The sequence below is a fragment of the Symsagittifera roscoffensis genome, chromosome 1 (assembly GCF_963678635.1).
Source record: "Symsagittifera roscoffensis chromosome 1, txSymRosc1.1, whole genome shotgun sequence".
NCBI lineage: Eukaryota > Metazoa > Xenacoelomorpha > Acoela > Convolutidae > Symsagittifera > Symsagittifera roscoffensis.
Window position 1 is genome coordinate 37,979,787 of NC_087062.1, and position 25,999 is coordinate 38,005,785.

Sequence of the window (25,999 nt, forward strand, 5' to 3'; positions counted from 1 at the left end):
AGGGACAACAAAGAAATTTTTCATTTACTTTTAAGTGTTGAGGGCCATAATTTTTTGTCTATAAATTGATTTTTTGAGGGCCAGAGTTTTTTGTGTATAAAAATTAAAATTGCGACGTAGTAAAGCCGCTCATGGCGGGTAACTTCTTACAACCCATTCTTTTGATTGAACCCGAAATCTCAAAACGGCGAAGGTAGTTTTCGAAAAGTCAAAATTGTTTTTTAAACGGACGAGAACTCAAAACATTATTTTCCGAGCGCCATTATTTGTAAAAATTTAAGAGCATATTCGCTGATGCAATTGAATTTCCCACAGCCCACTCTTTTTCCTAAATCCAAAATTTCAAACCTTTGGTTTTTAGCAGTTTGACTTTTGATTTCTTTTTTCAAGTTCAGTCCATTTCAAAAGGAAATAAAACTTAATTACCGCAGAGCAAACGTTTGAAGATCACGAAAAACGTGAATGACTTCTATAGTTTCAAGAAAGCTAAATTTCTAAATTCTCAGCTGATTAAACAATTTTTATTGATCCAAATTTTAAATACAAAAGTTTTAAGAAAAAATTGCCAATTCTTGAAAACCATCCTAATTTTGAGAGTCAAAAAATTGGAACATATTGAGTGATACAATCAAAATTTGAAACTTGAAAAATGTTATTACGCTTGCTATTAGCTAGGATGGTTTTCAAAACTTGGCTTTTTATGGACAAAGAATTTTTTGCTTAAAAAATTGAGCGTAGCTTTTAATGCAGGGAAGGTTCCAAAAACCCGTCTTCTACATTGAACCTAAATCTCAGATTTGGGAAAAACAGTTTGGGAGAAGAGTCAAAAAGTTTCACAAAACGGTCAAAACATGAAAGTTTTGATTTTTCTGAGGACCCAAACTTTTTAAGGAAACAAATTACAATTTAATCGCTCTTCTAGAGAGGTTCTTACAATTTGTTTGTTGCGTTGAATCTAAAACTCAAGGCTTTGGTGGTTAGTTTTCGACAAAAGTCAAAAATGGTCGAAAACGGTAAAAAAAAATTAAAGTTCTGAGAGCAAACTTTTGCGGAAAAAATTGGGTCGTAACCGCTCATGCAGGCACGCTTATCATAACCTATTCTATCCTTTGAACCCAAAACCTCAAATTTGGGAGAGTAGTTTTCGAGAACTTATTTATGGGCCAAAAAACTAATTTATGGGCCGAAAAATTCTCCATAGGAACATTTTCGAAGGCTGTAGAAAGTGACCTTTTGCGCACTACTGGAAGTGTTTTGGCCACAAGTTGCGTCGTTATTCGCTCTATCTTAGTCGACCGTCTAGTTTTCTCCGAAATTTGATTTTGAAATAAATCGAAACAGATTCGAAAATCTATATAAAACTGATTTTTAAAATTTTAGGAACAAATTTTGTACTGTTTTGTATCGGGCTCTGTTACACTTTCCCCTCACCACATCCCATTGAACCATTGAATTTGAAAAGGGGAAACTGGAAAAGAGCCTTTAATTGTTCAATTTTCGAATAAAGTGACGGAAAATTTGGGCTAACGGTAGTTTTTTTTCTCCAGACAAATGGCGACTTAACTTGCAATTTTTGACGGGATTTTTAACAAATCATTTCAAAGGTATTGACTCTTTGAATATATTTCAGCTATGATCATTTTTTGTAGCGTTATGGGGTTTAAAGATTGCCATTTGCGACAATAAAGGCGGAAAACAGAAGCGACGTATCCGCACCCCTTCCTCCTAAATTTGCTGCTGTTTTTGCTGTAAAAACATTATTTTAAATCCCCTTCCACAACGTTTTTATAATACAATGAAACTTTTTATGGCGAAGAAACATTTTACATACATTTAATTTTATACGTTACATTGTAACATCACATTTTTAGTCATAATGACACATAAACCCCCACATTGGGCTCTTTTCCAGTTCCCCCCCTTTCATTTTTTCTGAAATTCATTACATGAAAGTCTTTTTAAAATAATTTTTAATGTTATGAACTGCATTAAAACGTGTCAGCGTGAACAGCTGAACAAATTTTCACAACATTTCTAACATGAAAATTGCCGTGTGAACAATTTTTGAACATCTCTTTTTGTAATTTAACAAAGGGGGGGGGGGAACTGGAAAAGAGCCCCACATTGAAACTTCCTTTTTCACAATTTTTTTAAAAATGCTTTTATGGCTAACGGTGTAATTTTTTGTTATGAGGCATGACGAACAAATGTGTTTATAATAAGAAATTTACAGAACATGACAACGTAACTAAATAGTTTTTCATAACTGTGGCTTTCTTCATAGATACTGGAAAAAGAAATAGAGCTCAAAAAGTGAAATGAAATGCTGAGCGAAGGGGAAAAGAGCCGACACATCAAACAATAGAAAGATTGAAACGTCGGCGTTAAGAAAAGTGGAGAACGAAAAAAAAACAAATATTCACCGATTTCATAACTTCGTCGTCCACTTGTGCTTCCGGTTCTGCCCAATCCACCGCTATTTGCTGTCCCCACAAAAGAATCTTACCCGGAATGAGCTTTCGCCTAGCCATGGCTGCCGCTCGGTGGCTTTCGTACTCTATAAATGCAAACCCACGGTTCTTAGTCTTGTCAGCGGCACTCGGATACATGATGCAGTCTACGACGCCCTCTGTGATTTGAGACATCTCATGCATAGTCTCTTCACGCGTTCGGTTTTTCGGAATGCCACCTACAAACAGCCGACAGTTGTCGATACTCATGCAGACACCAATCATGCGACCCGGTCTTATTTCATAGTTATTCAGAATCCTGACAGCCGCCAAAGCCTCGTCTTTCTGCTGGTATGTACAGAACGCATATCCTCGGTTGTGGTTGGAAAAATCCATCATCAGACGCAGTTCGTAGATCTTTCCAGCCTTTTCCAGAACTGGGACCAGGTCGTCCTCATACAAGTCCCGAGGAATTTTGCCGACGAATACTTCACACTTGGTCGGCGGAGGTCCCTGCCAGCTGGGAGGAGGCCCACCATACCTAGAAAAAAAAGTTAATTTGGATCATGTTCTCTTCATGTTTTTCATACAAATTATTTAATTTACGAATGAAGAAAAAACGAACAAATTTTTTCATTTATAACAAAAATTTTTGACCATTCATTAATCTCCTCGGCAAATTTACTTTGAATTGAAATTTTCTACCTTAATTTTAGAAGCCAATTTTTTTATTGAGTGTAAAAGCAACTGAAACACCAATAATACATTACTTACTTTCTCTGGCCGTTTTGCTGCAGTAACGTGTATCCAGTGCGATCAGTCAGCGCCTTCAGACTCGCAGCATTGAAAGCACCACAAAATCCACTCATTTGACTCCCGCTTCCCACTGCTAAAACATGAACAATTCAAGCAAAACTACAAGCAGTGTTTGAACTCAGGGATTTTGAAAACTTTTAATTTTTTTTTTCGAAATTTCAGAGTAAAACAAATACAAGTTGGCAACAGATAAATGTTCGATTCTCAGGCATTTTAAGGGTCGACTTTGGGTTCATTTATTTCGACAAACTGTAAAATTGAATTTGAATTTGTAGCTGACTACACTATTCCCTAACAACTCAATCAACTGGATCCCATTTTTTGAAGCATAGTTTTTGATTTAAAATTGTGGATGCTCAAAAAGCATACTCAAAGATTTTCAACCTAATCCGTCCATTAGAACCGAACGTGTTTTTTAGTGAACTTCACAGATATATCGAAACAGTTTGAATTTTTTTGTTTGATTTTGAAAAGGCTACCTTCATCAGATGACGGACCATCACTGAATGAGCCATTGCCTGCAATTGTCATTTTATCCAAATTGTCGGCTGAACTGTGTTGTTTGTCTGCGACAGCCAACTTCAAAGTGATTCTTGGCTCAATACAAAAGTGTGCTTGCCCGTTCCAAATTTCCAATGATTTTTCGTTCTTCACTTGTCGAGGAAGATCTCTTTGCGCAATTGTTTAGAATCAATTAGCAAAGTCTCGATGCCACTCGAAGGAAGAATAGGCTCTCAATTACAATTTTTCAGATAAGGCTGAGGAATTATTCAATAATTCTGATTCTAAATTTTTGCATGAACATAAATTTCAGGCTTTCGAAGGAGTTTTAAATCCAATAAGCACAATTTTGCAGTTCGAAGAATGTTAAGCCGATATGAACCGAGTTTGTAGCAAACCTGCCGGGGTCCCGAATCAAAGTGAGTCACTCCTAAGAATAATTTAGCTTCACGCGCAAGCAAGAAAAATTTCAAGCTGAATTTCAAATCTCAATCACAGAGACCACTTAAACACACGAACTCGATTGATGATGAAATGAAAAAAAAAATGCGGGAAAAGGCGAAGAAAAAATTAACAATCAAAAGTCACGACGAATCATCAGTGCGGGAATGAACAAACACGTGGACAAGATTTCATTCCCATTGAGCGAACTGAAAACTTAATTCAGAATAATTAAAATTCTTAAGTGTTTTAGAAAATACGCGAGGAGCAAAATTCAGTTCATGCGCATGAAGATGTTCATTTTTGGAAACAAACTTTTACCGTTTCCCTTTTAACTGATGATAATGAATGTGTCCATCCTACGAAGCTAAATTTACTCTGCTTCTCTATACTACATTAAAAATGGACTAGTGGAAAATGATTATTAAACGCTAAACTTAAGAAGAACATAAGATCGCCCAAAAAACTAAGAAATAGGTAATGATGAGATAAAAATTAATTAAAAATTGTTCTTAAACCTAATTCCTACTGCAAAAATGCGGTTAATGTGTTTAATACTAACGGAAGTGATTAATAAATTTAGTTTAATTGGTCAAATTCAAATAGGCAGTTAAAATGATAGGGTGGGTTATTCTGGGGTAATAATAGTGAATCAGAAAATAGAATCAAGCAGATTGTTTTCCTATAAAATACAGGGTTTGATTTGAATCAAGGTTGCATTGTAGTGATTGAATAGTGAATGATGGTGAATCTGCTTTGAACAAGCAAAGCACAGCAAGATAGGATCAAGTCAACAATCAGTGAATCAACTCATTATAAACTGAACCAACTTGGCATACTTCATACATTTGCCCACTATTTGGGCGAAGACCATTTGGTCTCCAAATGTTTTGTCTCGGCTTTATTTCGTAAAACTGTTGAGCAAATATTGATTGTTGCGAGATAAAGTGCACAGAGAAACCACAAGTAGGCTACATTAAAATTTAAAATCACTCTTCGAAAGAACGCATCAAACCAGAACTGATGATAATGAATGTCCTTTTAGTTTGATGACAACACAGCTAAAGTTCAGGTACGAAAGGGTCAATTTGGCAAAACAGGCAAGTGAAAACTTCTGAAAACATATTGTTTGCACAGACTTTAAATCAAGCAACTGATACTTAGACAAGAAACAACAGACGAGACAATCTCTGTGCGCCGCTAATTCTAACCACATCTGGTCCATGACGAAACAAAACCCCAGTTGCATGTTGAATGCAAGCTAAAACCAATGATAAACTTTTATTGACTTTTGGAAAACGTTTTCATGGCAAGACTAAAAGAAAACAAGGATAGCCGGTTACTGTGCAAGTAACACATAATGTTCTGACCATGGACTTAAAAAATATGCAACATAGTTTTTTCTTATTATTGTCGTTCTTTTTCGGCGTGGTGTGATAAAAGGAGCTGAAAAAAAACTGGGGATAAGGTATTTTCGACAACCATAGTAAAATAAGCTCAAGTTGTTTTCAAGTTTTTTATGCAGTTTGAACTTTTGAAAACTTTGATTCGAGAAAGGCGCTAAAACACTCAAAGTAAACTAATGTTACTGAAAAAAAATAAGTTTTAGCCATTTAATTTAAGCTGTTGTAAGCTTTTAGGCAATTAAGAAAAAACTGCTTGCTCGCTTTATTGGCTCGAAATAAGACGAAAAATCAAAATTTTCAAACCGGTTTTACTCGAAACTGGTTAATTTGTTTGAAATTTTTTAACGTGGTTCCAATCACGACTGTAAGGGTTTTAAATTCTTTCAACGCAATTCGATGACTATTTATGGTACCTGATTTTGCGTGGAAAACAAAAAGAAAAAGCAAGAAAAAAGAAAAATACTGAAACACACCCTAATATAAAGTTCCTCCCCATTTTCAGTGGTCGGAACAAAATAACTGTTAGATCTAAATGGTTCTATAGTTGAACCGTAAAAATGCAATTAAAGCTAAAAATTAGATAAAGCCAAAAAATTTTGTTTTTAATGGGTCTTTTTTGCCAATTGCGTGATGCATCATTTTTGCGTGATCCAACCAAATGAGAAACCATTAGTGAAAAAAACATCCCACAAAAACTGCAAAAACTAAAGGATAAAATTTATGCAGCATTAAACTTAACTTTTCCAGTTTCCCACTCCCTCGTAAGATTACAAAATAAAGTTGTTCAAAAATTGTTCACGCCGCAATTGCATGTAAGAATTATTGTATAAAAAATGTTCATCTGTTCAAGCTGACACGTTTGAATGCAGTTTATAATATGAAGCCATTTAAAAAAGAATTTAGTTGAATGAACTTCAGGAAAAGTAAGAGGGAAACTAGAAAGCACCCCATTAAAAATATACAACATTTGGTTTCCAAACAAAATAGAAAAAACATCGGATATTTGAGCAAAAACAACGTCCATAACAAATGAAAAAAAAAAAGTTTTCATAAATAAATTTGATTTCAGAAAATGACTTCCTGTGAAATTAGAACTGATTGATTTTCGAAAAAAGTATGTTGTGTGGCGACTGGAATCAATAAAAAATTGCAAGGCGTTATTGTATGTTTCTGGTTCCAATTTGATGAAACTTGCTAGTTTCAAGCGTGGAAAATTTTGCTAGTTTCAAGCGTGGCTAAGCTTTAGCAACCAATCTTACATTTTCAGAAGTTGGACTCGACTGGCCCTCTGATGTTATCCCCCTCCCCAAAAGTTAAAACAAAAATGTTTACAACAGAATAAGTGAGGAGAGTGACATTTTTTGATATTTTGAAGTTTTCCAGAATAGATAACCTTTCTCATATAAAAAATTAAATAGTAGCCTCTTCTGAACAATCTCGCCCAAAAAGTTTTTATTTTAGCCCAAAAATTAGCATGTTTTTTGAATTTTTTACGCAAATTTTTTTAGTAAACGCTGGGAATATTTGCCCATCATTTCTAGGTGAAATTGATCTAGCGTTAAAATTAAAAATTTCCTTTTTATTATTGAGGGGGAAGGGCTGTTTATCCGAAAAGACTCGAAACTAACATACATCGAGCAGAAAACATCTGAAATTTTTGTTTTATGTTTTAGTTATTAGTGTTTAATTTTAAACTGGTAGATTTGTACGGTAAAGAATAAAGAAGTGTTTGTTGCATTTCATTTGGCTAAAAAATTTGTCACTAACAGTTTTTGATAAGAAAAATCCGACCAATATTTAACAAGTTTAGCATTATTTAACAAATTTTTTGCCTCCGGATTAGTTTCCTTTGGTTTTTGTTTTAGCTGTCAATAGACAAATAGATGAATTTGATGCCCACTCGCAATTGAAAACAGTTTCAGAAAAATGTTGAAAGCTTTCTTTTTTATTTTGTTTCAAAAGATGGCTGCGGTCAGAACACTGCGACGCTTATGTTTCCAATTGACGGCGCATAGGTTTTATACAGGCTAAGCATCAAACGAATAAATCAACTACCCAGACTACATGTTTTCTATTGGATAAAAATAAGAAGCCTTTTTGAATTTGCGACTTGACTTTGATCGGTTCCAAAATTTAGCTTTCCGATAAATTATATAGTTTCCGATAAAACTAGGATATTTACCAGTAATAAAACAGCGCAGCAGTTTTTTTTCGCAAACAAATTCAACAAACTGCTGCTGTGGTCTCACTATAACAGCAATGTTACAAAAACGAACTTTTTTTCACAATCAACTAAAGATCTAAAATGAAGGAAGATATAATATTATTTTATAATAACTTTTAAATTTCACTAGACTGACCTAAATTTTGCAATAAAATAAACAATTTAAGTTCGTCAAAGAAATCATTTTGATCCAGGCAATATTTCCATATACTTCAGTTTATTCGCATCAATGGATTTTCTCATTATTATTGTCCGACTTTCGATACGAAAGTAGCGGAATATTTGTGCTCGGGGTGGTTTTTTTTTCAGACATATTTCGACTTTTTAACTTGGCAATTTTTGACGGAATTATTTTATATCACTCAAAAATTATTGTTGTACTGAGCTTAATTTTGGAAAGATATTTCACCTGTGATCATTTTTCGCAAACTTATGGGGGTTTAAAGACTGCCATTTCGGCCAACTTGGGACAATTAATGCGCGATATAGTTCGCACTATGAGCGCGTAAGCGGAGATTTAATCCGTCTTAGAAATTGTTCCAAATTGGTTGAAAGAAGCTTATTTGCCATAATTGATTTGTTACTAGGAGCGAAATCTATCGTTTTGTACTTTATATGGCGTGTGGGGGAATGATTTTTAAAGAAAAAGTTTCAAATTTTAGAAAATTTTTTCATTTTCTTTTATTTCATTCAGTTTTTTTGTTATTACTGCTCCATAAACGTTGAAAGGCAGTCAGAACTTTCAGGGCTTTGCCCTGATACGAGCAGTCTTGTTATTTTTATGTTGGAGTTTTAATAGGCGATACAGTTCTTTTATGTGATTTTTTTTATCAAACACAGATCCTTATATCGAAAAGCTATTAAGTAAATTCGTTTTAATTTTCATTGATAATGTTTCCAAAAGTGTTTCGGAGAAAGTTATTTTGTATGTAATTTTCTAGAAACCTTGACAATTCTCCAGCTTTGTTTGGTTTTTTTTTCTGTCTTTTGAATAATACTTTGACGAAAATTTCGTCCACGATGATAATGGATATATAATTTCTACTAAATACTGTTTTCGAAGTTGGGAAGGTTTTGAAACATTGGACTATTTTTCAATTGCAACTGTGGATTTTTTTTCGTGTCTAATTCTACATTTAAAAAATTTCGAATTAATTTTTCGCAATCCTTTGTTGAAATATTATTTTTTTAAACATTTTTCTATTAAGGATATTTGAAACCTTGAGACCTTCATTACGAGGCCTAACTGAGCACTGGATAGGCGCACACTTTTGTGTATGTATGTTCCTGGCTTCCAGAGGCGAGTCTTTGAACATGTTAAAATGTTGTCGGAACGATCAAAGAGAATGAAATAAAAAAGAACAAAGGAAGCGTCCTTGTTGCGGAATCCGCGTACAATTCACAAAATACACGGTTTTGCCTCGTAACGTTTTTCATAGAATTCTAATTTGTGTCAAATAAGTTTTAGAATGAATAGTTTTACTTGTTGGTTTTAAATAAGAACTTGTTCGATGTTTCAGAGTTGTTAATAATTATGTAATTGTTTTAAATTCTTGACTGGTTATATTTTTGACTCCTCGGCCATAGGGTAATAAAACCGTCTCAAATGATTTTCTGCTATTTAAACAGAAAGCTCAAGTTATAATCGCCCAAAAAAATTATGATTTATTGGATGTTGGAGCAGAGATTGTTTGTGAAAACTTTTCAGGTTAATAATTTTGAAAAAAAATTCACATTAAAAACTTTAAAATTTCAAAATTTTTCATGACTAGTATATACTTCATAGACATGATCTTATTAGGGGAAACTAGGTCAAAATGTTTTTTTCATTCTGCAGAGAAATTTTAAACTTTAACTTCACTTCCAAAAGCCAAAGCTATTCAAAATTCTTAGAGCATTTTTTGCTTTCGTAATTGAAAAGCTTAATTTGCCTTCCTTTTCAAAAAATAAATTTAAAAAGCTTATAAAAGCATAAATATTAACCGCGAATATCAATAGTTATTTTCTCGTTTAAAAAGCACGAAAACAAAACACGGCCTCAATAAGTGTCCTCACTACGTATATTGACCCTAAATTAAGACCCATTTCAAAGAATCCAACTTGAAACTTTTAGCTTAATCAATTTTGAGCTCGACTTTTTTATAATCTAAACGTGTAAGACTGTGTTCAGAGAAAAAGCTAGAAAAAAATTATCGACTTTCATCGCTTTGTTCATTCACTTAACAATCTGAAGCTAAATCACACATTATTTTTCATTTCTCTGAATTTTAATTGCAAGTGTGGAAAGCTACTCTTCGCCTGCGTTTGAATGACACAGACCAAACTCATTAGCCAGGTGAGCATTTGATGGCAATAAAAGGGTTGCCGCTTTTGGTTTACTACACAGACGCTAAGCGGAGCTTCGGACCACTTGCGATACCACACAAACAAAGCAGCGCAAGCTAGCAGACAGACAAGGAATGGAACACTAAGTCGAAAAAATTCATAACATCGAAAAAATTCATCATCGAGAAAACATCGGAACAAAGACGCATTCATTAATACAATATCTATCGTTTAAGAAGTAGTCGCACACAATAATTGAGCGACAATAAGCCGACAAAAGTTAGCTATACTCCCGTTGAGAAAAATTGTTTTCAATTGAAAATTTTTTGAAATTTCTGAAATTCTAAATCTCAAGTATCTGAAACAAAACATAAAAATGTACTTTCCTTGTAAACAACACTAAGTTAGGTCACTTATTTGATAAACCATAAGCCAAGTCAATACCAAACAAAGCTTTTAGGCAAAAAAAAACAAAAAGAAAATACAATTTACAGAAACAAACCATCACTCTTTGAATTACAAAACATTGCTAACCCGTAACAAGGTAACTAAGCCAATTAAACATAAGCATGAGCAAATGTCGACAATTTTTGAAAATGAAAGCTTGTCTTTTGAATAAAAAACAGGTTCTGGCCAGATTCTAACACGGGATTTTTAACGCCTCAGGCATAGTAATTTTCTCCAAAACATGTGTGCCGGAAATCTATGAAAGTTCGACTTTGATTTAAACTAAGTTATGAAACGATTTATTTATTTTGTATCACAAGAAAAGTACGTGATGCAACAATTAAGCCGACAAAACAATTAGTTAAGTGATAGGCCAAAAATTTGTGTGAAGCGGAATATCAGTATATAAAAAAACCTGCCTAGATTCGAACTCACGACCTTTGTCGTCTCAAGCGTAGTCGTTACCTCTAGGCCAGGTTTTCCAAAGTCAAGAAAATTGAGTTTATTTTCAATATTAAGAGCACTGATATAACTTCTTAGAAGTACTGTCAGTAATAGCAGTAGACCGGTAGTTTAAATTAAATTTTGAGAAATTGAGCATGACAGCACGTCAATGAAGTCTAGTGCTCTAAGTGATTTTGTTAAGCTAATTTTTAACCCGACAAAAGTTTATATTCCGATTTGATAACGCTCGGCAATAGCAAGCGTAATAACCTTCTTGATTTTTCAGCCATGCAATATACAATAACAAAATTCCGGCTGCTGCAAATGAAACGCTGTGATAAGTTTATTCTAACAGAAAACTTTAATCCGAATTATTTCATCTGAGCTGGAGAGAAAACTCACCTCAAAATGTTGATTGTTTTTGTCGGCTGAATGAGGTCTAGTGATTCAAGTGATTTAGTTAAACAAGTTTTTAACCCGAAAAACGGCTTTATTCCGATTTGATAACGCTTGCTGATCGCAAGCGAAATAACCTTCATGATTTTTAGCCATGTTTTATACAATAACAAAATTCCGGCAGCAAATGAAACACTGTCAAAGTTTGTTCTAGCAGAAAACTTTAATCCGAATTATTTCATCTCCTGAGCTGAAGAGAAAACTCACCTCAAAAACGCGTTCATACCAAGCGAGCGACTTTTACAACAAAACCTACAAAGATTTCAATTTTTCCTCTATAACACATCTACAATAGACTTTGAACTTTTTCAACCAACATCGGCCCAACTTTATCCTCTAGGTTCAAGTAGAAAAAGAACGAACCAAATTTTTATTAGTAGCCAAAACTCCATACAACAAGTGCACATAAGCGAAGAAAACTACGTTCGTATAAGACTACTATCCAAGTCAAGAACCTTATCAAGTTTTAGCTTAAATCAGTTAATAATTTTTTGTTTAGTTTCAATCAACATTATTGATCATCATTTCAATCAAATAAAGAAATAAGCGGAGTCATTTAATTCAGAGGCTCAATTTACTACCCACTAAGAACTTATTTACATACGATAGCGTATAAAAATTTTAAAAAATCAATAACGGTAAAAATACACGGCCATTGCTTAAGATCATAACTTCATCACGAATGGACAGAAATAGACAGCGAAATGAGTATACAGTACAAAGTCAGTCGAGTTTCAAACCCTTGTGACAGTGTAGATTTTAAGTTGAAGTTTGTAAATTTATTCATCTCATTTAATGAGCAGAGCGAGCATTTTAGGAGCGCCAACAGTCAATAAATTAACTTAACCATAAATCAGTTTCATTAGAAATATATTCACGTTTTTTTTCTTCAAATCAGAGTTCCAATCAGTTCGCTATGAGCAAACATCTTCAAGTTTCTAACAAATCAGCATGTCATTCTCAGGTTTTTCAAGCAATTCCAATTAATTCACGTCAGCATCATGATTTCAAGTTCACCATCAACTCCTAGTCCATATCGAGGTGGCCGTCCATTGCTGTCAAGCGAACTTGCACCACTAGCTTGCATTTCGCTGGGAGTTCGTGCGAAGTTAGAGGTCAACCGCTCCTCACTCTGCACATTGTATTCCAGTTGTCCAACTTGTTTGCTCTCCAACTTTTCCAAGGCGAGCTTCGAAAGGTCACATTGCTTATTCCCGTTGACATTGCCTTTAATTGGGGTTCCTGCAGCTTGAACAGGACTGTTTTTGCCGCCACTTCCTGAGCTTAGAGAAGAGAGGGGTGGGTGTAGATACCTGAGAACTTTGTCCAGCATGTGGAGAGGTCCGTTTAGAGTGATGTCCACCCAGCAAGGGCACTGGGTGATTTTGGCGCGGCGGTAACTAGTACCCCATCCCTTGACAAAGCTAATTCTCACCTGACACATGGTACTCAAGTCGTACACGCGATTGTAACTGTAAGTTTCCAGTTGTAAATTATACTGGATGGCCTTGGTGAACGTTTCAAGACGGAAGACACAAGCTGAGGATCCCGAGGGTATTTTCACCACTGAGTGTGGTTCGAAGCCATAGTCCGAGTTGAAACAGTGACTCTGGAAAAAGACTGCGTGCTCACTCAGACATTCCACGTGCATCTCCTGAGAGGACTCGACCCACAACAATCGAATTCCCTGGTCTGAAAAGGCAACATAGCCAACTGAGAGTAACGAACGTAAGGACGAAAACTAACTTGTTTTTTGGAAAAATTTTATTTTTCAATTTTTAAAGAAAAAATACATGCCTTAAAGTTTTTTTTAGTTTCAGAACAGTTTATTGTAGGTGCTTTTTGATAAAAACAACCCAAACTGAGAAAACTGGATTAACAGGTAACTCTTTAATTCCGATGGAAAATCTGAACATTAAAATCCACTTTCAAAACTAAAATCTGATTTCGTTTTTGATGATCTTTACACGTTTGCTGTTCGATACTGGAGTTTGCATTCTTTTTAACAATGAAAATGAACTGAACTTAAAAATAAACAAAAATCAAATTGCGAAAAATCAAAATTGAATGCGAACAAATTTCAAGATTTTTTCCTGAAGACCTATATAGAGTCTTCACTACGCTAATTTTTTAAATTAAAAACTCATTCATCGCATAATTGCAACTACTTCTAAAGCATCGACTGCCTTGAAATAATCTAAATTTCAGCTGAATACTCAGACTGACAACACGCCGCCAAATTGATTTTTTTTCACAGACGCGAAGCAGAACGTCGCACTACTTGCGATAGAAAAAGCATGACTATCACCACTTGCAGATGAAGCGACAAATCGAAAAATAAAAAAATCGAAAAACTGTTTTTGCTCAAAAAACTATAAAAATTGCAGAAAAAATCTTAAATCTTGGAAGTCAAATACCTGTACACACCTTTACCAATTTTACACAGGCCAAGCGATGCTTCTCCTTACTTGCAAACAACACATAAATAATATGACAATAGAGATAACAGCCGTAGAAAAAAATACCAAAGAAATTTATCTACCAATAACTTTCCTACATTTGTCTTAATTTTGCCTAGAAAAATTAATTCAATATAAAAGAAGCACCGAGTGGAAAAAATATAACCAACTTAAAAAGTGCAGAGGGGAGCGTAAAAATTGTGTTTCACTTAAAGCGACAAAGAATTAGGTCAGTACGCCGATAAAAAAAATATACCGAAAAAATTTGGGCCGAATAAGGTTGTAAGCGAAAAAAAACCAAAAGGAAATTCGAAGTCAAGGTAAGTAAAATTACAACGTGCATCAAACACTTAAAGTAAATCAATCACTAAAAGCAACATTTAAAAAAATGCGCACAGAAAAAAAAACGATTCCGAGATGTGGCAACTGAGCCGACAAAAGATAAGCAGACAAATAATCGACCGACAATTTTATTTGAAACAGAATATTTCACGCTGAAAAAAACAGGGCCTGGTCAGATTCGAATCCAGGAACTTTGCCCTCCCAGGCGTATTCGTTACTTCCAGGCTAAGTGGGCCGAAAACGCTACGAATCTGAATTAATTATGAAACAACGTACCACTATAGATGAGTCCAAAAGTCCATTAGAGATGAGTCTTGCGAGCTACGTTATTTACGGGTAAAAAGTCTAGTACCCGAGTGAAATATCCTTAATTATTGCAAGGATAAAGAACTAAAATTTAACTAACCTATAACACGCCTAATTTGTCTGGTCAACGGATCCCTGGAAGTTCTGTTTATGATCCCCAGACAAAACCTCTGAGAGCTTGAGGGATCGGTTAGGCCATCTATCTGAAACTGGTTCTCGTCCGCTTGGTAGACCTCGCTTAGCTTCGTTTCGCCTTCGTAATAAGCTACACTACACCAATGACGCACTGGTTCGTACTCCACGATCTGCGAGTAAGACACGTTGTGCTGCAGTAACGTGTCTGGATGGAGGATACCTTGCTTCAGTTTCTCTGATTCACTCGAGGCGGGTTCTGGTTGATTCGCAGAGGCAGCAGCTGCAGCACCAGTTATTGCACTGAGGTCGCCGACTGAGTTCAGTGGACGCAAACTATCAATATTAGGCCGTTCGGCGACTGAGGCGGATTGCGGTAGTTGTAAGTTTAGATTTTCAATCTGTTCGTAATGACTGGGGTTTATACAAGAGGAAGAACGAGCTTTATCTGAGTTAGAGTAGAAGGAAGACAGACAATTTGCTAAGGAAGAAGTCTTTAGTCCATTGACTGATGGAACATTTGGGTCAATCAACATTTTGTACAGGAACAGATGAGGATGCAGTTTCTCTCCGTTAACCCATATTTTCTGGTCAGTTGTCCTGAAATTAAAGGTTCCATCCAAATATCTAAGATTTTATTTCACAAAAATCAAATAAAAACATTTTAGAAAATGATACATACCACAACCGACGACATTTTCGGACCATCATTTTTCATTACGAAAGAAAACGAACTATACGAAAAAATAACAATTTTAAAACAATGAACAATGAGGTGAAACAAAATGATACACAAAGGTGAAGGGAGCTTCGCAGAACTTGCCATGAGAAAAAAATCAAATTCAGAACAAAGATTGTCGGTTATTGTGCGGCACAGAGTAGCACAGAATTTTCAGGCCATAGTCTTAAAAATACATTTTTCTTTTTTTTCTGTGTGGTGTGAATATGGGCGAAAAACTAGAGCTTAGGAATGTTCGGCATTCAAAGTAAAATAAGCTATTTAAAAAAATTGTGGGAAAATGACTAGAAAAAGAAACGAAAATCATAAAAATTAGACGAAAAATTTCAAGCTTATATTTAACGAGCGGCTACTAAGCTGACAGACCTTGCAATTATCTCAGTTCATACTTGAGTAAACGCCCGTTGATACCAAAAACAAGAAAAACCAAACAATAACTGATCTTCATACTATGCAAAATAAGGTGACAACTGATAAACCAAGCAAAACTGATAAAAAATAGAAGTTTTAAAAGATAGAATTGAGATAATTGCTAACATGGATTTTCAAAATCCGATTAGTGAACATACAAAAAAATAACAACTGTCAATTTGTTTAAGTCAGAGGAAAACTGCTATCTTGTGGAACGAAGGCCGACAAATCAATTTTTCCCAGAAAAAAAATTAATTTCATAATAGCTGAAAAAAACAACGTCGGGCAAGGATTCGAGTTCATCGCCAGTATGATATGCGTAAATACAAGATATCATGGTATTTTAAAAAAAATCAGAAGCACTGCACTAAGCGGATCCTAAATTATACAGATTTACGCTATCATGATAGACTCAGCACCCTATCCCTCTTTCTACAAATTCAAATCATATACCTGCTTGCGCTTACTAGATTATTATCATAATAAAAATAGTTAAATGATAATAACATTTTTCAAAATAAAAATAACTCAACTAATCATAATGATAATATGAATGTAGCGGCTGACCGCAAGGTGTTTCCCCCTCAGTTGGAATTTAGAACCTGTAAGTCAAGTTTGTGCGCTTATTTCTTGTGCAGTCGAAGAGAATTCTCCAGGTACATGAATTAGAGTCATCGTATCTAGTATAAAAATTATCCCACATCCAAATGAGTAGTCGCCCTTTAAGACCCCGTAAATCCAAGCAGTGCAAGATATATTGTGAGAAATCATTGTGAATCTTTTACCGAAGCAGTAAGTTCTTGAAATGGATGTACATGGGGAGAAGAAGAATGCCCAGACGGCTAAGAGACAATTTGTACCTTCGGTCAGCTGCAATCCATTTGCATGCTTTCTGCTGCAGGCCTTCTGATAGTCTCATTTCTTCAACATCAAAATTATATCATGTTGAACCATACAGTAGGACTGACATTATCATCGATTTGTACAGGCTTGATTTAGTCTTGGAATTAAGAGGTAGAAGATAACGTTTCAGCATAGGATGGGTATTGAAAGCTTTTCATTTTCTGATTTCTATGTGTGATGTCCAGCAATAATTCCTCAGTCTTTTTCTTCCGCGACAGTTTCGATTACATGCGAGTTAAAGAAGAAGCCATAGGTAGTCAACGTTTTATGGAAACATGGGCCATTTTGAAGCATTGAAGGCAGTAAGATTTCGTTGTATCCAGTCGCAAATGTTATTGAGATCATTCTGAAAATCTGAGTTAAAAGAACCTATTCGAACGAATTTTGTGTCATCGGCATATATAAAGCTGGTGGAGTGGTTATAAACATCAAGTAAATCATTGATAATTGAAAAAAAAATTAGTGGGCCAAGGATTGACCCTGGTGGAACACCACTACTGACAGAGAATGAGTAGGAAAAGCAGTCAATTATTTTGACGCATTGAGTTCTATCAGTCAGATGGTTAGTTATTTCTTCAAGATTTTGAGATTTTGTTCTCCTAATCTTGCTCGGTTTCGTTTAAGGATTTGCTGAAGTAAACCTTCAATTTCTCTTCAGGGGTACCATGGTATTGTTTTAGTCTAATAAAAGCACTCGCAAGTACTTTATTTGCGGTCATGCGGTTGCGAAACTTAACTATCTTTGTTTTTGGTCTGTTGGAATCAGGTTTATATTTGCCTAGTCGAATTGTTGATGTTTTTGAATCTTTCTGCGGTTCCATGTAGTTCATAATAGAATTCATGGCTTTTTATATTGTATAATGAAAGTAGTCAAGGTTTCCTTTCAATGTCACCAGCCTTGAACTGCGGTACTCCACTGGTCTTGACTTTACGCGTTTTATCATCTTCGGGTTTTGTTGTTTTTAATAGCGCAGAGATGTAGGTCTTTCCTTTTCTTTGATCTTATGGTTTAGCTCTTTAAAAAAGCAAATTTTTTATTTTCTCGTTTTACCGAAAAACGTGTTTAGGTCACCGCCGTGAGCTGGAAGTATCTGATCTGGAGGCATAGAAGCATCTACTGATTTCCCAGTCAAGTTCAGTTTTGTCCTCATTTTTTACTTTGGTATTTGGGAGGTGAACAACCTCTGCGGGGTGGTCCACAGATAGCAATACGCTGACCATATTGTTCCGGAAAAGGAGACCCGCGGTGAGCGATTTCGATTTTGCTCACCTCATAATGATGACAGATTCCAGTCAAAGAAATTGGAAAACCTGATGGTTTCTGAAAAGGAGACCTGCAGTTTACCATTTATTAGACTTTAATATGGCGACAACTTTTGAAGCGACACTTGTGATTCTCAGGATTCCTTTTAATTTTGTACGAGTCTGAATATTCATTGTACTCTATTTTTATTGTCTGTCTTTAAATGATAAAAGCTGCAAAATTTTCCACGCTGTAAATTTTTTCACGCAAACCTCGTTATCTGCAATTACTTACTTATCTTTTCCTTCCTCCACATAATACGATTGACCTTTTATGACCGGTCGTGGTGCTTGCTGCGCTGAGGGATCCATATAATGTATACATGCTTCGCCCGATTGCACAGCTCTTCGGCTAAATTGGCAAGTTCGTCAGCAATGTCTTGTTCGGATACGGTTGAGAGAACTTTACCATCAAAGGCGTCGTTGCCGCCAGGAAGCAAAACAACATGATTTTGTACCTGTCTGTCTCCGGTGAGAAAGTACTGACACTGCTGAATCGTGCTCCTGCTAGCGACAAGATATTTAAGTGACGAAACTTGAGATGACTTGCTTGCGAGTCTCTGATAAGGAGATTATCTGATGGAGATGATTTGAATTGATGGTTTCTTCTTTGAGACACAAAATGCAGAGTCGGCTCAGACAAGGGACATCTTGATAGTATCGATCTCGCAGAACAAATCACAGGAAAATATTTACTAAGTTTATCACAACAATTACGTACAAAAGCGAAATCGTACTTATTACCGGTAAGTACGATTTTAATTGGAGCAATTTCGAACAATTAAGCGATTCACTTACGCGCCTCAGCACTGGAGTCAAGTTTAACTTACCAACCAGAAACTCAGTGAAATAGCTTCTGGTACTGAAAACCTCGCCTGGCGAACTTCCTTTTCAAAACAGGGATAACCCCAAGGATCAATTCTGGGTCCCCTCCTCTTTCTGCTATTTATTAATGATCTTCCAGAGTGTATGTCTGATATGGACAGTTTCGGGTATGCTGATGATTTCAAAGTAATCGTAACAAATCAAGTAGCGATGAACAAGGCGACCGATAACATCCAAGCCTGGCTTAATACAAATATGATGCTACCAAACACAAAAAAGTCGCATACTCATAACATCAAAGGAAACCTTGAAGCACACTTATGCAATTCCAAACTCACCCCCGTACAGTCGCAACGTGACCTAGGGCTCATAGTGCAGCAAAAGCTAAGTTGGAATGAAAATTGCAAACGCAGATCGAACAAAGCAATGGGCGCCTTATTCCAAATAAAGCGAAATCTAACATCAAATTGTAACTGGAGAATCAAATTGAATGCATACACTGGATACGTTGTCTCAATTGCTGTATATGCTTCTCAGACCTGGTTGCCAAATAAAGGAAATTTAACAGAGTTCGAAAAAGTTCAACATCATGCAACAAAATGGATAATAGGTTCTGACTTACGCTATCGAAATCGGTCAATTAAATTGCATATCCTTCCGTTAAGCCTGTATTTTGAAATGCATGATCTCTTAATGCTTTTATCTATTAAAACAGGTGAATTTGATGTTGAAAGTTCAATTGAAAATGAGACAAAATGCAATAATACTCGACAGAGCAATCGAGGTGAATTCAAGTTATCGAAACCGCGACTAAATAAAACCAACGAAAACTTCTTTCGAAGGACGAAACTACTCTACAACTACGTTCTTCGTGTTTATGAAAGTTTCGGGAAATTTCTAAATAAAGCTAGTATTCAGAACATTTACTGGAACTTTTTCACTAAACAATACACCGAATAAAATAAATTTGGAGAGTAATATGCAGATGTGGCAACTGCAATCCTCTCAGTAAAATAAAACTGAACTGAAGATGAACTGAAAAATAGGTGAAAACCCTTGAAACTCTCTAAATTCTGTATTATTACTATTATTATTATAAGTAAAAATCTATAAACTTATTAAATAGTGTTTTTCATGTTTAATGTCTGTAACCTTGTGTGGAAGGCCCTCAATGGAGGGATTTTAGAGACAAGATTTTCAATGTCTTTTGCAAGTAGAACACAAAACAGCAAACGATCCAGATATCATATCTTCAAGACTTCTCCAACCAAACAACTCCTAATTGCTGATTCCCAGGCCAGACATCTTCGAGCAGGAAACTTGAACGTCTTGTCACTACCCGGTGCCAGTGTAAGACACTTTTACAATTAGCTGCCTCCTCATAATCTGTTCGACCTCGTCATTCTTTTTGTCGGAGGAAACGATCTGTATAACTACACCCGACCGACTTTAACCCCAGCTACCCAAGTAGCCGACGACATTGTTGACTTAGCAAATTTCCTTTGTGAACGAGCTTCCAATCGGAGCGTCATCGGTGTACCGGAGCGTGACGAAAACAAAACGATATCAAAATCTGTAAACGATCTACTTGCCGTGAAATTGGTAGCTCAAGAATACATCAATCTTTTCTTTTTTCTATGCTTATCTTAACGTGTCCGTTACAGACTAACTTAATCTACCAAAGGTCCCTTCAGGGGCTCACAGGTAGAATTTGTTGGTTGTCTCCTCTGATTTAAACTTTCCAAAGGTCCCCTCAGGGGCCACCGGCTAAGTTTAAATCAATCTGTGTTTAAGTTCTCCACCCCAATTCTAACGAACTATCCAATTGCCCCAATCGAACTCAAGCAAGTGAAATGACGCGTGACAACTGCGCTACGTGCAACAGGAAAATTAAAAATGCCAACAAATTCTTTTGTTGCATTTGTAATAAAACACTTCATTTAACAACAGAGTGTACTGAGTTTGAAAAGAATACTATAGAAGTTCTCATTAAACTTAATGACAATCTTATCGACATCTGCAATAGTTGCAAACCGAAAAAACAAGATTTTTTTGTCAAACTTGGAATCAAAGTTGGAAACAAAAATAGACGAAAATCTGAAAAAGTTTCAAAACGAAACAAATAATCAAATGAAAAAACTTCAGAAACAAATGAAAACCCTAACCGATAAAATTGAAAAGTCAAATAACATCATTACAAATATTCAATCGGAATTCATAAACGTGAAAAAAGATACCAAAACATACAAACAATCCTTAGGAAAAGTGAATCTTGGAAAATCAGTTTCAATTCCCAAAAAAACGCCGAGGAGTATATATACGAGGTATACCAGAATCAAGCTCCAGCTCGGCTGATGATAGATTACATGCTGATTTAGCCGAAGTAGAAAAGCTTCTTGAACATCTCAACGTCGAAGATAAAAACTTACTAAAGCGCAAAGACTCGGTAAATATGACGCAAGTAAACAACAACCAAGAACACTCCTGATAAATACTGAAAACCCAATCAGCCGAGACCTTATACTGAGGGCGGCACACAAGCTTAAAGATTACCATCCCTATCAAAAACCCGTCTATGTAAATCCTGAACTAAACAGTACGGATACCAAAAAGCAAAACGAATGCCTGAAAAAACGTAGAGAGTTAATCGACAGTGATGAAAATCAATTAACCTGAAAGATATTCGGGTAAAAAATCTCATAATTGAGATCATGGAAAACAAAAAGTGGATACCATTAGAAAAAAGCTCTTACGGCGATGAGACAAGTGACTCAGAAACCGAAAAATGACAAGCAACAATCTCAATTATGACTTTTAATACTCGAAGCTTAGTAGATATAAACAGTAGAACAAAGTTTTCAAATACGCTAAATACACACGATTACGATATTTTATGCTTAACAGACACTTGGTTAACTTGTGATATCCCATCAGCAGCCCTTTTCCTAAATAAATATCAGGTATATAGAAAAGACCGAATGACAAATGATGATCGTAAAACAAAACATGGTGGAGTACTAATTGCAATCAAAAACGACATTCTTCACGAACATATCTCATTACAAAATGAACATTTCGATTGTATAACCATCAAAATTAAAACTAAAAAAGACAGCGCAATTTTGCTTTGTTGCATATACAATGCTCCGTACCCAAGTGTCTACCAATGGGAAATAAAGGATTTGAAAACCTTATTAGAAAATATTCAGCTTAAGGCAAAGGAGTGTCAATATAATCTGATCATTCTAACAGGTGACTTAAATCTATCACAAACGAACTGGTTAACTATGTCATCAAATCTTGATTACGAAAAAAAAAATAATTGATTCACTTGTAGAAAGAAACTTCAGTAATCAATCGACTGATCAATTAGACGTCGTCCTAGCCAATAATCCAGATTCCATGGTCAACTGCGAATATGGTTATAGTTAACAAAATGATCTTATGCAAAACGACAAAAGTTTTTCCGACCATAAACCAATTGTTACAACCATCGACCTCGAAAAGGAGGAAACGCAATTTGCAGTAACTGATATAAAATACGCTTTTAACAAGGCTGACTGGGACGAACTTAATAAAAGTATCCTCCAGGAACCCTTTCAACCGTATTGCTATAGTAATTTAGATGAATTGTTAAAGCAATGGTACGAATGGTTGTGGAAGAAAATAGATAAACACGTACCAAGAATTATCAAACATAGATCCCAGCTACCCCCCTGGATTTCCAATGTTACATCAAATCTTATGAATAAGCTGAAAACAATGAAAAAACGAAAAAGTGTAACTCTTAGCAAATTGACTAAACTCAAACGCTTTGAAAAGCAAATCAAACTTGAATCCGAGAAAGACCTCGCTGAATATGAAAAATCAGTATTTGAAGGAAGAACGTTGAGTAAAATACAGAAATACTTGAAATGTATACGAAAAACACCCTCAATTCCCCCAACAGTAAATTTTGATAAGACAGTAGCGTCAATAAATGTTTAAAAGGCTGAAGTTTTTAATCAATACTTCGCGTCTGTCTTCAGTAAATCTAATATGCAGCTTGGAAGAGAACCAAATAACATAGTAAACACAGCTAACTACACTGAAAAACAAATAAGCTACATATTGTTTGAACTTAATCCTGACAAATCAACCGGACCCGATAAAATTGGAAACACTCTTAAACAAGTGTCACAAAACCCTGATCTTTAGAACATGTCTAAACAAGCAATGTTTGTTACCCCAGCTACTGGAAAATATGCCAAATAACAACAATATTCAAAGAGGGCAACAAAGCTGATGTAACCTGCTACCGTCCCATCAGCCTTCAGTAAATCTAATATGCAGCCTGGAAATGAACCAAATAACATAGTAAACACAGCTAACTACACTGAAAAACAAATAAGCTGATATGTCTAAAGCCTCCTATGTTGTTGCTCAAAAGTCTCGGAAAAACTCCTTTTTGATAAAATTTATTGTTTCTTTCATTCAAAATTCCACACAAGTCAATACGGCTTTAGAAAAAGACGATCGGCGACACTGCAACTAATATACTTTCTCGACGAAATATACGAATGCAATGATCTAGAATCTGTCAATGAGTTAAGTGTTCTTCATCTCGGCTTTGCCAAAGCGTTTGACACAGTACCGCATAGTGTGCTAATTAGCAAATTAAGGTCTCTTGGAATTGGTGGAAACATCTTAGGACTTCTAAAATCATACTTAAGCCAACGCAAGCAATACGTGCAAATAAGCGGCGCAAAATCAACCCTAAGAAATGTAACCAGCGGTGTTTCCCCAAGGATCGATTCTGGGTCCCCTCCTCTTTCTGCTATTTATTAATGATCTTCCAGAGTGTATGTCCGATATGGACAGTTTCGGGTACGCTGATGATTTCAAAGTAATCGTAACAAATCAAGTAGCGATGAACAAGGCGACCGATAACATCCAAGCCTGGCTTAATACAAATATGATGCTACCAAACACAAAAAAGTCGCATACTCTTAACATCAAACGAAACCTTGAAGCACACTTATGCAATGCCAAACTCACCCCCGTACAGTCGCAACGTGACCTAGGGCTCATAGTGCAGCAAAACCTAAGTTGGAATGAAAATTGCAAACGCAGATCGAACAAAGCAATGGGCGCCTTATTCCAAATAAAGCGAAATCTAACATCAAATTGTAACTGGAGAATCAAATTGAATGCATACACTGGATACGTTGTCCCAATTGCTGTATATGCTTCTCAGACTTGGTTGCCAAATAAAGGAAATTTAACAGAATTCGAAAAAGTTCAACATCATGCAACAAAATGGATAATAGGTTCTGAATTAAGCTATCGAAATCGGTTAATTAAATTGCATATCTGTCCGTTAAGCCTGTATGTTGAAATGCATGATCTCTTAATGCTTTTATCTATTAAAACAGGTGAATTTGATGTTGAAAGTTCAATTGAAAATGAGACAATATGCGATAATACTCGACAGAGCAATCGAGGTGAATTCAAGTTATCGAAACCGCGACTTAATAAAACCAACGAAAACTTCTTTCGAAGGACGAAACTACTCTACAACTACGTTCTTCGTGTTTATGAAAGTTTCGGGAAAATTCTAAATAAAGCTAGTATTCAGAACATTTACTGGAACTTTTTCACTAAACAAAACACCGAAGAAAATAAATGTACTGGGAGAGTAATATGCAGATGTGGCAACTGCAATCCTCTCAGTAAAATAAAACTGAACTGAAGATAAACTGAAAAATGGGTGAAAACCCTTGAGACTCTCTAAATTCTGTATTATTTTTATTATTATGATTAGTAAAAATTTGACTACCTCTCGGATTCGATCAGCGACCTAAAGATTATGAGTCTCAAGCACTAACCACTCAGCCATGGACGCTTAATAAATGCACACTAGCCACAAACAAAGGAGAGAACAGATGCTATGAAGTTTTCAATGCTAGAGATCGTGATTATAGCAAACGCGCCACCAAATAAGTGAACACTTTTATGTGTGAGTTAGGTTAGAAAAATAGAAGGTTCGTACTAATAAACTAACGCTCACAAGCTGGCTTGTGTAATAATAATAATAAAAAATATTAGGGCTGATATATCACTCGGTTTATTCTGATGATGATTTGGTAACTTAATTTATGTAAAAGAACAAGTTTTCTGAAAACAAACCTAGGCCATCGAATTACTGTGCTAGTACAGCAGAGGATTACTATCAGTAATTAGTTGATTTTTTTTTCAAAAATGACTTTTCTGCGCGTACGAAGACACAAAAACCCTGCAAAAAAATATAACTGGCTTCTATAAACTACAATTAGTTTTGCAACATAACAAAATCGAAAAATTTCTAGAGAAACTCAAAAAGTATTGAAAACATTTCTTTCAAGTTACATTCTAACCCCAGCGATAAGCAAGGGTATTTCAACCGAGTACTAGATTTACTCCCGAGAAAAACTATGTTTAGGGAATATTCGACTCCTGATAATAGCGATATAAATTTTATTACTTGCAGGAAAATGTCACTCCAAATTTATTAATGCTGATCGGTTGTAAATTTACCAACTCCGAAGGTGTAGTTTCCTTTTTTCACTAAATACTCGCTCTTTCTGGCGAGCACGGAATAGACGCTACCTGCCTGGTAGGCACATATCATTTGGAATGACATCCACGAAAAAACTTACTGTTGAAATAGAATACACGAAGACTGATTCGATCTACTTGTGACAGAATTTTGCAGCAGTTTTAAGTCGTGATCAGTTAATTGGCTCACAATAAGAACCATTAAATCAATTCTGCAATTCCATTCAACATTGAATCCGTCCCCTTCTGATATCTTTGTCCTCCATTCAGAAATTAAGTTGTCACTAACTTTAAGGTCTTCGGCAATCTGGACCAGTTTTTCACATATTTGTTTTCTGTCAATGCCTAAGGTCATCGCAAAATGAAGCCGTCATTGCATAATTTGAGCACCACCACCGTTACTTAGCAAACTAATGAATCAACATTTTTGTCAATCAGGTACCATAAATTCTGAAAATCAAACAAACTTTTTGAGTAGCTACAAATATGTAAGT

At 35.5% G+C, this 25,999-nt stretch overlaps 3 protein-coding genes across 6 annotated transcripts in view; 1 reads left to right on the forward strand and 2 right to left on the reverse strand.

The window, feature by feature from the left end:
• LOC134844039 (APOBEC1 complementation factor-like) overlaps nt 1–5,048 on the reverse strand; it is a 36,742-nt gene extending 31,694 nt beyond the window's left edge. Inside the window, exons 1-4 of one of the 4 annotated variants that reach the window (XM_063860521.1) lie at nt 4,771–5,048; nt 3,746–4,051; nt 3,225–3,339; nt 2,424–2,991 (exon numbers count right to left, since the gene is read on the reverse strand). In XM_063860521.1, the coding sequence (XP_063716591.1) occupies nt 2,424–2,991; nt 3,225–3,339; nt 3,746–3,797 (735 nt within the window). In that variant the 5' untranslated portion in view covers nt 3,798–4,051; nt 4,771–5,048. Of the gene's footprint in view, nt 1–2,423; nt 2,992–3,224; nt 3,340–3,745; nt 4,272–4,770 lie in introns of all 4 variants that reach the window. The other 3 variants (XM_063860513.1, XM_063860504.1, XM_063860496.1) reach the window with 3 other exon arrangements.
• A 6,831-nt stretch (nt 5,049–11,879) lies between these two features.
• Nucleotides 11,880–25,951, reverse strand: LOC134844061 (mothers against decapentaplegic homolog 3-like). Its single transcript, XM_063860534.1, has 3 exons — nt 25,607–25,951; nt 14,718–15,349; nt 11,880–13,202 (listed from the first exon to the last, which is right to left on the reverse strand). Exons 1-3 carry the CDS (start codon nt 25,858–25,860, stop codon nt 12,499–12,501), a joined length of 1,590 nt encoding a protein of 529 aa, XP_063716604.1. The 5' UTR covers nt 25,861–25,951; the 3' UTR covers nt 11,880–12,498.
• Nucleotides 20,039–25,999, forward strand: part of LOC134844082 (protein YIPF6-like) — a 509,298-nt gene continuing 503,337 nt past the window's right edge. The window contains exon 1 of the mRNA XM_063860565.1: nt 20,039–20,053. The gene's annotated coding sequence lies outside the window, so the exon portion shown is untranslated. The remainder of the gene's footprint in view (nt 20,054–25,999) is intronic.